Source organism: Notolepis coatsorum (assembly GCF_963971535.1).
Source record: "Notolepis coatsorum genome assembly, chromosome: 20".
In the NCBI taxonomy this organism is placed as follows: domain Eukaryota; kingdom Metazoa; phylum Chordata; class Actinopteri; order Aulopiformes; family Paralepididae; genus Notolepis; species Notolepis coatsorum.
Window position 1 is genome coordinate 8,722,594 of NC_140184.1, and position 13,638 is coordinate 8,736,231.

Genomic DNA, 13,638 nt, shown 5'->3' on the forward strand with positions numbered 1-13,638 from the left:
ACCAGCACTCTCAGGTTTCGCCAATTTTTTATCGCAGCCGAATACAACAGACATGTTTTGGAACAGGTGTTCCTTCTTCTGTGTTAATGGCTAGCCTGAAGAACACTGAAGAAGGAACACCTGTTACGAAACATGTCTGTTGTATTCGGCTGCGATTAAAAATTGTCGAAACCTGAGAGTGCTGGTCCGGCTTCCTGCTTTTTTCTACTTAAATCTTCGGGATCGCAGCACCCAGTGTCAATTATTGAGAGCGCGGTCTAACTTGACTTTCATCATTGTAAATAAGAATTTGTACTTAATTGATTTGCCTGGTTAAATAAAGGTCAAATAATTCTTACTGTGGGATAAAGACCAGCATGCCGTTGGCTCGGATGGTGTAGACGACGGCATCAGCCACACACCGCGCGTCCGTCAGAGGATCTTTGTCTTTGAAGTAGAGACACTGAAACAGCTCTGTGGACAACTTCTGGGTCTGCTGGGCTGCCTGGGTGGACCACACAGTCCAAATACTATGGTTATAAATAATATCCCCTGAAGGGATCCAAGTCTGTACACATACCAGGCAAACAGATGTACACAAATTACTAGGGCTGTACCGAATAGTTCGAAGCTTCATTCATAACGTTGACATTCGAATTCTAAATCAACATTAAACTTTTTTGTACGTGTCTATTCATTCCGTTAAAACCAATGGGGTTTTTCTTCACAGTTGCAGATAAAGATTAGGCTACACTAATATTATACTATTATAGTAGGACTCGTCATAAAAATTCAAATAAAACATTTATCATAAATTATGTAGCTTGGCGCTCCATCAAGACGTCACCATCACTTAGGGTACCAACCGTGCCCTTATTGGATTATTTATGTTGACGAAACTAGTTATATTCATTAAAGAAAGTTGATTTAATAAAATAATTTAATCAGATTAATCACTTTATTCAAATTGAGGATTTTGTTTGAGGATTATTATAATTTCTTTTATGATTACGTGATAAAATATGACGACAGACATTCGAAAACTTCAATAGAAGCTTTGAATGTAAAAAAATATATATATATATTACATTCGGTACAGCCCTACAATTTAGGTACCCACACAACCCTGGATTCTAACCCCCGAAACCAGGTCTCCTGCATACAGTAGTACAGTGGAGCCCTGGCTTACTTGGTTTCAGGCAGAGTTACCCTGCTACAGTAGCAAATCTGTGACATGCAACAAGTTATGATTTAGACATTTTATTTTCCCTGATCATCCACCGTACTGAGCATAATTGACCTAATAGGAGATGTATCATGTCAATTGACTACCGGTACATCCAATAGCACTGACCCTGTTCTTGTTGTTGATATGCTGGGCCATTTCCTCCAGGTCTTTGTTACTGGCCGACGCCTTGCTAGGTCCTGCCCCCTTCTCCAGGTTGATGGCCGCGGTGAGGAGACGGTGGACAACGACATCGGCATAGCGACGGATGGGTGACGTGAAGTGAGTGTAGCGGTCTAGGGCTAGACCTGAGAGAGAGAGAGAGAGAGGGAGAGAGGGAGAGAGAGAGAGAGGAGAGAGAGAGAGAGAGAGAGAGAGAGAGAGAGAGAGAGAGACAGCGAGACAGAGGGATAGAGACAGAGAGAAGGATAGAGACAGAGAGAGAGAGACAGATGGAGAGAGAGAGAAGGACAGACAGAGAGAGAGATGGAGAGAGAGAGGGATAGAGAGACAGAGGGAGAGATAGAGGGAGACAGGGAGAGAGGGACAGACAGAGAGAGACAGAGAGAGAGACACAGAGAGAGAGAAAGATGGAGAGAGAGAGGGTAGAGAGAGAGAAAGAAAGAGGGAGAGATAGAGAGAGGGAGACAGAGAGAGAGACACACACAAAGAGAGAGAGAGACATCAGGGCTATTGTAAACCCGATTTTCATATCCTTCAACTACACTGTGAATCTGTGCAGAAGTCATGTGCGTCCACTGCACCATAGTGGTAGTACTGCTCCTGGGAGCAGGCTCCGGTGGAGAAGTAGAGGGCGTTGGACATGGCCTGGGTGGCCATCACCCTCAGCAGCTTGTTCACCAGGGGGTCCTCAGGGTCCACGGCCCGGTCCAGACAGTCGGCTAAAGCCTTGTTGGACCTGGTGGGACAGAAAGAGAGAGACTTACACTTTCTCTAAGTGCTACTATATGATGAATTGAAAATGGGGGACCCTGATGTAAACAAGATGAAAGTCTTTCTCTGGTCTGCATCCCCTTAACAATTGTGTGTATTGAGCTGTACTGTATTGTACCCATTCTGCAATCTGTTAATAACATTATCAATCAATCTACTAAGTGTATACCCTGAACTCCCTTGGCCCCCCTCTCCCCCTCCCCCCCTTACACTAACCAAGCTCCTGACCTGATGGACTAGACTCTTCCATGTGTTATGTTGTGCTGTGCTGTATTTATGTATTTATTTATCCCTTGCACTATAAGTGAGAGTCCTGGATGTCCTTGCGATGTGTGTTAAGATTGTTCCGACTTGTTCGTTAAATTAACCAAGAATAATTCCCTGTAGGGCTGGGCAATTAATCGAAACATTTATTAAAAAATGTAATATATTTATTAAAATATATATAATTATACTTTTTTTTTTTTTTAACTTTACTTTTTTAAATTCTGACGATTCTGACTTGAGTTATTTTGTATGTTACAAGAGACTTAAGTTTAAGTCAAGCACTTTCATATATGTTATGTTTAAGTTTAAGTCAAGCACTTTGATATGTTATGTTGTCTGTTTAGGAAAGAGTGCAATAAATGATTTTATTGAAAGAAATAAGAATCGTGATCTCAACTCTTAGAGAGAAAAATCGTGATTCACATTTTAGCAAGAATCGCCCAGCCCTAATTCCCTGATTCTGATCCTGGGACCGGCCGGTCACCTGGTATCGATGGTGAAGCCTTTGGCCTTGGCGCTGTCCACCAGCTGGCAGAAGAACTCCTGGCGTGGCGGTGGGTGGTGCCGCAGCAGGGCCTGCTGGGGGAAGCTCTCCTGGATCTTGCGCGCCACCCAGTGGTTGGCGTAGATCATGCACTCGGCCACCGTCTCGTGGACCTCCAGAGGCTGGCGTGGGACCAGGGCTGTGATGTTCTTGTCCTCGTCCAGCTGGGCGCGCACCTGGGGAGGGAATGGTAGGGTGGCCTCCTCTTAGTCCATTCATCAGTGTTAATCAAACCGTAAACAATGGTAGAACCCAATATGAAAGACTATGTGATTTAATGTTCTATGCCTTATCTTGACTATTTTGCTGCCGTTTATTTTATGCTTATTTTATGTCTGCACTTTATGCATTGCTCTTGATCTGTCAATTTTGTGCACATTTTTATAGTCTTTTACTTCTTACTTCTGTGAAGCACTTTGATCTGCAATTATTGTATGAAAGGTGCTATACAAATAAAGTGTATTATTATTATTATTATTATTATTATTATTATTATTATTATTATTATTATTATTATTATTATTATTATTATTATTATTATTATTATTATTATTATTAATGAATCGGTCAGTTTGGTCTCAGTTGAGCAAGACTGTATGGAGTTTGTATGTTCTCCCCGTGTTCGTGTGGGTTTCATCCCACATGCATGTTAGGTACACAGGGTGGCAGTGGCTCAGGAGGTAGAGAGCAGTCGTCTGGTTCCCGGTTCAATACTGGCTCCTCTCCACTTCACGTCCAAGTGTCCTTGAGCAAGACACTTAACCCCCAACTGCCCCCAACAGGCTCGGTGCTGCCACCACTGGGTGGACAATAAAACACTGTTAACCTGTCAGGTCAAGGTGCTGATCTTTTTTTTTTTATCCACTTTTTCTCCTCCTGTTTTTCTGTGTTTTTCTCCCATCCCGATTTAGTCATGCCAATTCCCCCCTCCCCTTCCTGGTCGTTGCTCGCATGTGCCCCCCACTGGTCGGTCTAGGGAGGGTTGATACTACATACTATCACATGTCCCCTCCGATACATGCGGAGTCAGCCAGCCACTTCTTTTCACCTGCCAGCGCGGACTCTCATTGGTGAGGTGTAACGTGTGGGAGGCTCACACTACCCTCACCATCTCCCTTCCTCGCTGTGCAGGCGCCCTGACCGACCTGTAGGAGTCGCTGTTTACAACGACCAGATTACCACCCACCGGCTTCCCTCCCGCTGACTCTGCCAATTGAGCCAGTATGACGGCCGGCCAAGCCGGAGGCAACGCTGACAGCCGGATTCGATACCAGTGTCTCTCGCGTTGGTGACGAGCACTTAGTCCGCTGCGCCACCCAGCCGCCCTGTCAAGGTGCTGATCTTTTTGTCCTTCTTTCTTTTATTCTTTATTATTATTATTATTATTATTATTATTATTATTATTATTATTATTATTATAATATATTATAATATATTATTATTATTATTATTATTATTATTATTATTATTATTATTTTTTTTTTTTTTTTTTTTTTTTTTTCTTGTTTAAACTGTGGATTGTTTGTTTCTTGTATATGGTATAAATTATTATTTTGTGTAAATTAGGTTGTACGCCGACCATCAAGTAAATACTTGTTTAGTTTAGGAATAAGGGGCAGGTAACTATACGATTTATTCTTCTTCCTGCTCCTTTTGTCCATGGTATGATATTTATGATTGTGTATGAAGAAACTGATTGTATTGATTCCATGTGGCAAATAAAACTCTGAATCTGAATCTGAATCTTATTGGCGACCAGTTGGAGCACAGAGCACAGAGCGCTCGTCGACTGGAGGATTTGAAAAGAGATACAAAGCTCATCAATAGAGCTGGTTGGTGAGTGAATGGGTGAATGTGAGGCATAAGTTGCAAAGTAGTGTGGTGGTAAAATCGATATATATATACATGAAGTCCATTTACCCCACACCGACAGGCACTGGCATTAGAACTGGAGTTTAAACCAGGCTATAGATGTGTTAAATGCAGAGCATATATGCAAAACTTCACACGGAAAATAAATAGATTCTAATTCTAAGTAAAAAGTGAGAAAGCAGTTTGTCTGATGAGCAGAAGCAAGAACTCACTCTTCTCACAGAAGTGGACGACAAACAGACCTTCACGTTCCAGCGGAAATTCTAGGACCAAAATTGGCACCTGCTACAGTTTTGCTGCTAACGGTGCTTCGACTCCGACGAGAGGCTTTGGAGCAGAGGACTCTGCATGAATATCTCACCTCAATCCAGAACCACTGGATTCCTTCTCATCTGCAGCAGAATGCCTCATGCTGTGGAAGAAGCTCGGTTGTGGTTTAAGCTTCACTAATTCCTCAACACCTGTTTGGAGAACTGCGATTATACGAGAGGACTCCTTCCATTTGAAATCCAGATTAAAAGAATCGATGCATAATTCAGTGTCATGTCTGGATGAAGTACCCGAGAGAATAGCGTGGATTTAGTTTTTTCTGTATTAAAAAATTGTCTGAGTTTTTACAATTGATTATTGCAGAGAGTCAGAATCTTATAGTGAACTGGAAGCTGAATGAAGCTGAACACTTCCCTCTGAGACACTCTCCTCTGAGACGCTCTCCTCTGACAGGAGATCAGGGCCAAAACCTCACGCCACAAGAACAGCTTCTGCCCCTCTGCTGCTGGTAACAAACGTAGATCATTGCTGAATCCTACCTCCAACCCCTCCAGCTCCAGGGCTCCGCCTCTATCTCGCTGGGCACGGAGGTGCCTGGCTATGTGCGTCAGCATCTCCAGGGCCTGGGTGAGTTGGGTCAGCTTAGCGTCCTTCTGGCCGGCGGCTAGCTGGGCCAGCTCTGGTACCTCCGCCTGCTCTCCGTTGAGGAGGGCCTGGGCAAGCTCGTAGTGCAGCTGGTAGGAGGAGCGGATCAGCGTGCGCCCGTACCACACCTTGTTGACCGCCAGGGTGCGGCTGTCCAGCTCCCACAACACACTCATGGCATACCTGGGTATATTTGTACACACAGTTATTTCCGTCCACGTCACAGAAATACAAGCAATCAAGAGATATAAACAATATAAACTGTAGAAACAATAGAAGTCCACTGACCTGTCCACTCCTCCCAGCAGCGAGCAGAGGTCTGCACTGAGGACAGCCGGCAACATGTCGTACCTGCGGTCTGCTAGGTAGTAGGTAGTAGCCCTGAGAGAGAGAGAGAGAGAGAGAGAGAGAGAGAGAGAGAGAGAGAGAGAGAGAGAGAGAGAGAGAGAGAGAGAGAGAGAGAGAGAGAGAGAGAGAGAGAGAGAGAGAGAGAGAGAGAGAGAGAGAGAGAGAGAGAGAGAGAGAGAGAGAGAGAGAGAGGAGAGAGAGAGAGGAGAGAGAGAGAGAGAGAGAGAGGAGAGAGAGACGGAGAGAGACAGAGGAGAGAGAAGAGGATAAGGAGAGAGACAGAGAGAGAGAAGAGGATAAGGAGAGAGACAGAGAGAGAGAAGAGGATAAGGAGAGACAGAGAGAGAAGAGGATAAGGAGAGAGACAGAGAGAGAGAAGAGTATAAGGAGAGAGACAGAGAGAGAGAAGAGGATAAGGTGAGACAGAGAGAGAGAGGCAGAAGAGGATAAGAAGGAGAGGAGACAGAGAGAGAGAAGAGGATACGAATTAGAGAGACAGAGCGAGAGAAGAGGATAAGGAGGGAGAGAGAGAGAGAGAGAAGAGGATAAGAAGGAGAGAGAGAGAGAAGAGGATAAGGCGAGAGAGACACAGAGAGAAGAGGATAAGAAGGAGAGAGAGAGAAGAGATAATGAGAGAGAGACACAGAGAGAAGAGGATAAGAAGGAGAGAGAGAAGAGGATAAGGAGAGAGAGACAGGAGAGAAGAGGATAAGAAGGAGAGAGAGAAATATAGTTTAGTGATGAAAACAACAGGGTGTAGTGTAGTCCACAACAGTGAGGGAATGTGTCTCTGTGTGGAGCAGCCAAATGTTTCATATATTCAGAGAGGAATAAATGGTAAATGGTGCATTTATATAACAGCTTTTATCCAAAGCGCTTTACAATTTGTTCCTCACAATTTACCCCATTCACTCACACACTCACACACCCACGGCGGAGGCAACCATGCAAGGTGCCAACCTGCTCATCGGGAGCAATTAGGGGTTAAGTGTCTTGCTCAAGGACACTTCAACATGCTGCCCGGGAGGAGCGGGAATCGAACCGGGAACCTCTGGATTACCAGATGACTGCTCTACCTTCCGAGCCACTGTCGGAAACAATTACGTGTGTGGAGCATAAAGAACTCATGATCAAGAAACAAGCATATGGTGTAACTTAAATCATGATACATCCCCATATTCCATTGTCAAGGTTTGTTTAGCTGCCTATTTGACCATATACACACACAGCGAAGGGTGGAAAGGAATCCCAACCTGAGCACGATATAAGAGCATGTGAATACGGTCAATTACAGTTTGCGTCTGTGGAAGGAAGGCGTTGCTGAAATGTTGCTTCTCACTGGGTGACAGTTGGTGTCTCACTAAAAGTCACAACATCATTACATGCCAACTGTCACCCAGTGAGGAGCAAAATATCAGCAACGCCTTCCTTCCACATGACTGTATATTTCTGTATATTTTTGGCTGGATAGTATATTTATTTATTTATGTATATTTAAGATTTTAGAATGTATATACATACCAGAATGTATATCCCGGACCGTATTTTATTCTTATTTTTAATATTATTATATTCTTATTCCTATTTTAGTCCTATCGACCACCTAAATGTTTAGCGTTGTTCAATGTGAGCGATCGGTAGCGCCGCATTCCCCTCGGGATTATTAAAGGACTTCTATCCTATCGAGATGCAAACGGCCACGTGCTCTTATATGTCGTGCTCAGGTCGGGATGATTCCCTTCCACCCTTCGCCCACCGCCGCCTCACCTGGTGCGCGCCTCCAGGTCGGTGAGCGAGCCCTCGCTGATGAAGTGGGTGACGTCGGCGATGTGAACGCCCAGCTCGATGCGCTGGCCGCCGGGGAGGTGGCGCACCGACAGTGTGTCGTCCACGTCCTCGCAGCCCTGGGGGTCGATGCTGAACACCAGGTGGCTGTCTCGGAGGTCTCGTCTGCACGCCACCTGGCCGGGCTCCACCCTCCAGGGCTTCTCAGGGGAGTTCACCGGCATCTCCCTCAGCTACGTGCACATAAGAGGGATATATAGACCATAGAAAAAAACAGAACTGTAACGTCCGGTTTGAATTCAAAATTAAGTCTTTTCTTTGTATGTTTGTCACATTGCAGCTTTTGAAAAGTCTCTGCCTCCCTCCCTCCCTCCCTCCCTCCCTCCCTCCCTCCCTCCCACACTGTCCCTCAGAGAGGCAATAGCAACTACAACTTATCTATATTGATCGAACTATGTTGGGCTTGCTTGCAATTATAAAAAGGCATGAGGGTGGAGTGGGGTTTATAACAGAGGATTCTGATTACATAAGAGTTTGAACTAGTTTGATCAGTTGTCCTTTACTTTGAATCCTCACACACACACACACACACACACACACACACACACACACACACACACACACACACACACACACACACACACACACACACACACACACACACACACACACACACACACACACACACACACACACACACACACACACACACACACACACACACACACACACACACACACACACACACACACACACACACACACACACACACACACACACACACACACACACACGTATGAGCCTAAAGAGACACAGTGGGGACCTGGTCTCTTTGTCCATTGTTCCTGTTGTAACACCACATGGTGATTGATCACCAACACGGAACATTCTCAGAGACCACGGTCACAAACCTTTCACTCTGCTACCGTCACAAGCCACACGACTCCTGAACAAGGACAAGAACAGGAGATAGCCCTATCAAAAAACACACACACACACACCTCTTTAAGAAATGCACCCTGCACTGCACCTTAACCCTTTCACTGCCACACAACAGCCGGTTAACCCTTTCACTGTGACAATACAGAAGGTTAGCCCTTTACTATCACACAACCGACGGCGATCTGGGCCTATAGCCAACCCTTTGAGGTCGATCACACCGGCGGGGATTAGAAAAACATAGAATTCGGAGGAAAAACCCCTCAAAAGATATTCCTTTATTGATCTTTTTATGAGACTTTGAGCTCCGAGCCTTAGCCGTCATCTTATTTTCATACCAGCGCTCGTATTCCTATGCTTTTTTGTTCTTAGCTCTATTTTATTTCAATTTTAAAATGTTCTTACGTACTTTAGATACTATTGCTACCATCTGTGGGTGTTGCATATATATATTTCATGGTGGTTTTTGTTCTGAATCTATTGTGATGTTTCTTCTTGTCCTGTAAAGCCCATGGGGGCCATTCCATGTGATTTCGGGCTCTACAAATACATTTCATGTGATCCCCTTGGGGAAATTCGGGGGGGAATAAGCTTTGGTTCTGTCTCAGCAGAGCAGCGTTCCTGCACACCTGAGCCTCTGAGAAGGGCAGCACGTGGACAGAGTTCTCTATGAGGATGGTCTGGACCTCCGTCTCCAGCTCGCCGGCCGGGCCCAGCACCCGCACGCTGTGGCCGTTGGGGTAGAGAGACGTGCTCTCCCACAGGTCGATGCGCACCACCACTCTGTGGTCCTGCAGGGGAGGAAACGACACGCACGTACTGGATGTCACCCAAGACGACAATAGTAGTAGTAGACAATAATAATAATAACAATAATAATAATAATAATAATAATAATAATAATAATAATAATAACAATAATAATAATAATAATAATAATAATAATAATAATAATAATAATAATAATAATAATAATAATAATAATAATAATAATAATAATAATAATAATAATAATAATACACTTTATTTGTATAGCACCTTTCATACAAGAATTGCTTTCATCAAAGTGCTTCACTGCTGTAAAAAAATAAAAATAAGACTGGCATAAAATGAGCACAAAATTGGCAGATCAAGAGCAATGCATAAAGTGCAGACATCATAAAATAAGCATACAATTAGCATAAAATAGACAACGTCAAGGTAAGGCATAGAACATTCAATCACATAGTTTTTCATATTAGGATCTAACATCTTAATAGGCCTCTTTGTTTATGGTTTGATCGTCACCGATACACATTAATAGAATGGTGTCTGACAGTTCTACGGCCATTTTTAAATAGACGGTAATAAAAGAGCAAAATAGAATAGAGTAGACAGAGTAAAATGGTGCAATAGTGCAGTGCAATAAAAGTTAGTAAAAATAGATTAAATAATAAATAAATGAATAAATGGCGAGGATATCAACCTTTACCAAAGGTTGCTCCAAACGCCAAACAACGCTTTGAGGAATAAGTGAGTGGGTGACTGAGAACGTGGGTGAACCGGTGGTCACTGAGAGGAGAGAACGTGTGAACCGGTGGTCACTGAGAGGAGAGAACGTGGGTGAACCGGTGGTCACTGAGAGGAGAGAACGTGTGAACCAGTGGTCACTGAGAGGAGAGAACGTGTGAACCAGTGGTCAGTCACTGAGAGGAGAGAACGTGTGAAGCGGTGGTCACTGAGAGGAGAGAACGTGGGTGAACCGGTGGTCACTGAGAGGAGAGAACGTGTGAACCAGTGGTCACTGAGAGGAGAAAACGTGTGAACCAGTGGTCATTGAGAGGAGAGAACGTGTGAACCAGTGGTCACTGAGAGGAGAGAACGTGTGAACCGGTGGTCACTGAGAGGAGAGAACGTGTGAACCAGTGGTCACTGAGAGGAGAGAACGTATGAACCAGTGGTCAGTCACTGAGAGGAGAGAACGTGTGAACCAGTGGTCAGTCACTGAGAGGAGAGAACATGTGAACCAGTGGTCACTGAGAGGAGAGAACGTGTGAACCAGTGGTCACTGAGAGGAGAGAACGTGTGAACCAGTGGTCACTGAGAGGAGAGAACATGTGAACCGGTGGTCACTGAGAGGAGAGAACGTGTGAACCAGTGGTCAGTCACTGAGAGGAGAGAACGTGTGAACCGGTGGTCAGTCACTGAGAGGAGAGAACGAGTGAACCAGTGGTCACTGAGAGGAGAGAACGTGTGAACCAGTGGTCAGTCACTGAGAGGAGAGAACGTGTGAACCGGTGGTCAGTCACTGAGAGGAGAGAACGTGTGAACCAGTGGTCACTGAGAGGAGAGAACGTGTGAACCAGTGGTCACTGAGAGGAGAGAACGTGTGAACCGGTGGTCAGTCACTGAGAGGAGAGAACGTGTGAACCAGTGGTCACTGAGAGGAGAGAACGTGTGAACCAGTGGTCAGTCACTGAGAGGAGAGAACGTGTGAACCAGTGGTCACTGAGAGGAGAGAACGTGTGAAGCAGTGGTCACTGAGAGGAGAGAACGTCTGACCTGCAGAGCGTCCGCCTGCTGGGTGCTGATGCGGATCTTGGGGATGCGCTGGTCCCAGGGTGTCACCAGGATGCGCTTGGAGTTTCTGCTCTGGGACTGAGTCTCTTCCCTGGGGGGGAAAGTCACGACGTAGTCCCTCCAGTTCCTCTGCAGGATCCCCACCACGCGGCCTGCGCGCATAGAAGACATATAGGGATCCGCATTATTCAGATGGTCGTGTTGAAAAAGCTGAAAAAAAACGACCTTTTAGCATTTTTTTTATTTATTATTTTCAAGTGTGTATTTGTTATGCAGCTGTAAGGGCTCGTGTCCATAGCGGAAGTTTTTTTCAAGACGGACCGCTTTGAAAAGCAAAAAAAAAAAGCTCAGAGCGTTTTCCTGAGTCTCGCGACTGCCCACTTGCTCCCCCACTTGCTCGATGTTGATTGGTCGGTCGGAAAAAGTTACCTTGATGAGCGCACTCCTTTCCAAAAGTTGAACTAGTTTCAACTTTAGGCGCTGGGAGCGCTCCGCCCAAAAGCGCTGCCGCCGAGAGCGCTAAAACGCGAGGCTGGGAAGAGGAGCGCGCCTGTCGCGTCTGTAGCATAGAAATGAATGACAGAAAGGAGCTGACAACTCATAAAACGTCCGCTGTGGACACAAGCCCTAAGACTGTCCTTGACTGAAGATATTCACATTACATAACTTTTAGCATGATTTTAACCCTTTCACTACCACACTGGATAACCATCTGTAGTGAAAGGTTAAAACCGTCTGTAGTGTGGTAGTGAGAGGTTAACCTTCTGTAGTGTGGTAGTGAGAGGTTAACCTTCTGTAGTGTGGTAGTGAGAGGTTAACCTTCTGTAGTGTGGTAGTGAAAGGGTTAAGACCCCATTTGGCCATCCTGACTGATTTTCAAAAATCAGACAGTGCTGGGCCTGTGTTGAAACTGACGGTTGGCACCAATAATCTTAATAGTGTGAGAAGGATGAAGAGGACTCAGTCTCTCAGCTGTAAACCAGTGACGCTGTCAAGATTTAAAAAAAAAAGAGAAAAAGAAAAATGATTTCCAAGACGTTAATCTGTATAAATCTGGTCAGACCTCCGAAGTGTGAGATGGGAAATGACATAAATCCCATTATGGAAACTTAATAACTTAATGAGAGATAATAAAAGCATAGCAAACTGACAACTGGTAATAACAGTGTCATATAGGCTGCTGTGGCATCAGCCAACACACAGTAGCTTCAGCTTGTTTTAGACTCTATTCGTCGGTTTACAGACACCCCTAAACAGGTCTTCATCAGATCTTCATCATGTTCTGTGGTTCACATTGGATAGTGAATAATGTATTTACATACGTGATTATTCTGTAATTAGGCCTATTAAAGTGGTTCCCTCTCTTTCTTCATGTGTTTCAGATTTCAACAGCCAGGGACATCCTAACAGTCAGGGACGTCCTTAGAGCCCTCTCATCTTTTAAGGAAATGTGATTTTCTTGCTTAGCAAACCCACACAGATTCTGATCAGCAAAAATTGTAAATACCTATTAAATGGCAATTCTACACAATAATAATTCAAGGTAATGCTATGCATTTGAAAGTGGCCTTGTTAGCAATTAATGAATATATAAACAAACAGACAACAGCATTTACTTTCACCCCACATGCGGATTTCAATCAGAAATACACACTACCTAATATTACAACAATAAGAACCCATTTCATGCCACTGAACAAATATCTAGGCCACTGACTATGTAGGTTCTACCTGTACCTGTAGGTTCTACCTGTTCTACTACGGAGGGCATAATGTTATGTATAGGCTCAAGCTGTATATTTACTGTTACGCTTTGCTTGCTTCATATCCCGGAAAATTAACACAAGACTGAAATTAACTATAGATCTCCCGGCTGATGGTATGCCAGTAAACAGACAGATTCTCCACTGAAACTTTGAGAAGTTAGACCATTTCAACAACTTTGGGATACGTGTGTTTGACAAATAAGTGGCCCAGATCTTATGTTTAGGTAAATATAAAATGCTTCTAAGTAAGTACAATTTAATTACATGACGTACCGTCGCCCCGGGAGATCATTTCAGTCTATATTAATTTGCCGGCTGTGATACCGTTTTTGATCGATTTTGAATCGTTTAATTGATTTGACTTTTCTGTTTTTATATTGTTTTTTGTATTACCGTATTGTTGCTCTCGACATCGTTGAAAATGAGAGCCTGCTCTCAATGATCTTTCAAGATTAAATAAAGATTGAATGAATATGAAGCAAACA

The 13,638-nt window shown here is 44.2% G+C and overlaps 1 protein-coding gene across 1 annotated transcript in view; it reads right to left on the reverse strand.

Annotated features, from left to right (window-relative positions):
- dis3l (DIS3 like exosome 3'-5' exoribonuclease) overlaps window positions 1-13,638 on the reverse strand; it is a 56,177-nt gene that overhangs the window by 13,516 nt on the left and 29,023 nt on the right. Inside the window, exons 8-16 of the mRNA XM_084337514.1 lie at window positions 11,370-11,539; window positions 9,458-9,619; window positions 7,872-8,122; window positions 6,045-6,137; window positions 5,651-5,939; window positions 2,910-3,145; window positions 1,969-2,123; window positions 1,334-1,512; window positions 339-484 (exon numbers count right to left, since the gene is read on the reverse strand). Of these exons, the coding sequence (XP_084193640.1) occupies window positions 339-484; window positions 1,334-1,512; window positions 1,969-2,123; window positions 2,910-3,145; window positions 5,651-5,939; window positions 6,045-6,137; window positions 7,872-8,122; window positions 9,458-9,619; window positions 11,370-11,539 (1,681 nt within the window). The remainder of the gene's footprint in view (window positions 1-338; window positions 485-1,333; window positions 1,513-1,968; window positions 2,124-2,909; window positions 3,146-5,650; window positions 5,940-6,044; window positions 6,138-7,871; window positions 8,123-9,457; window positions 9,620-11,369; window positions 11,540-13,638) is intronic.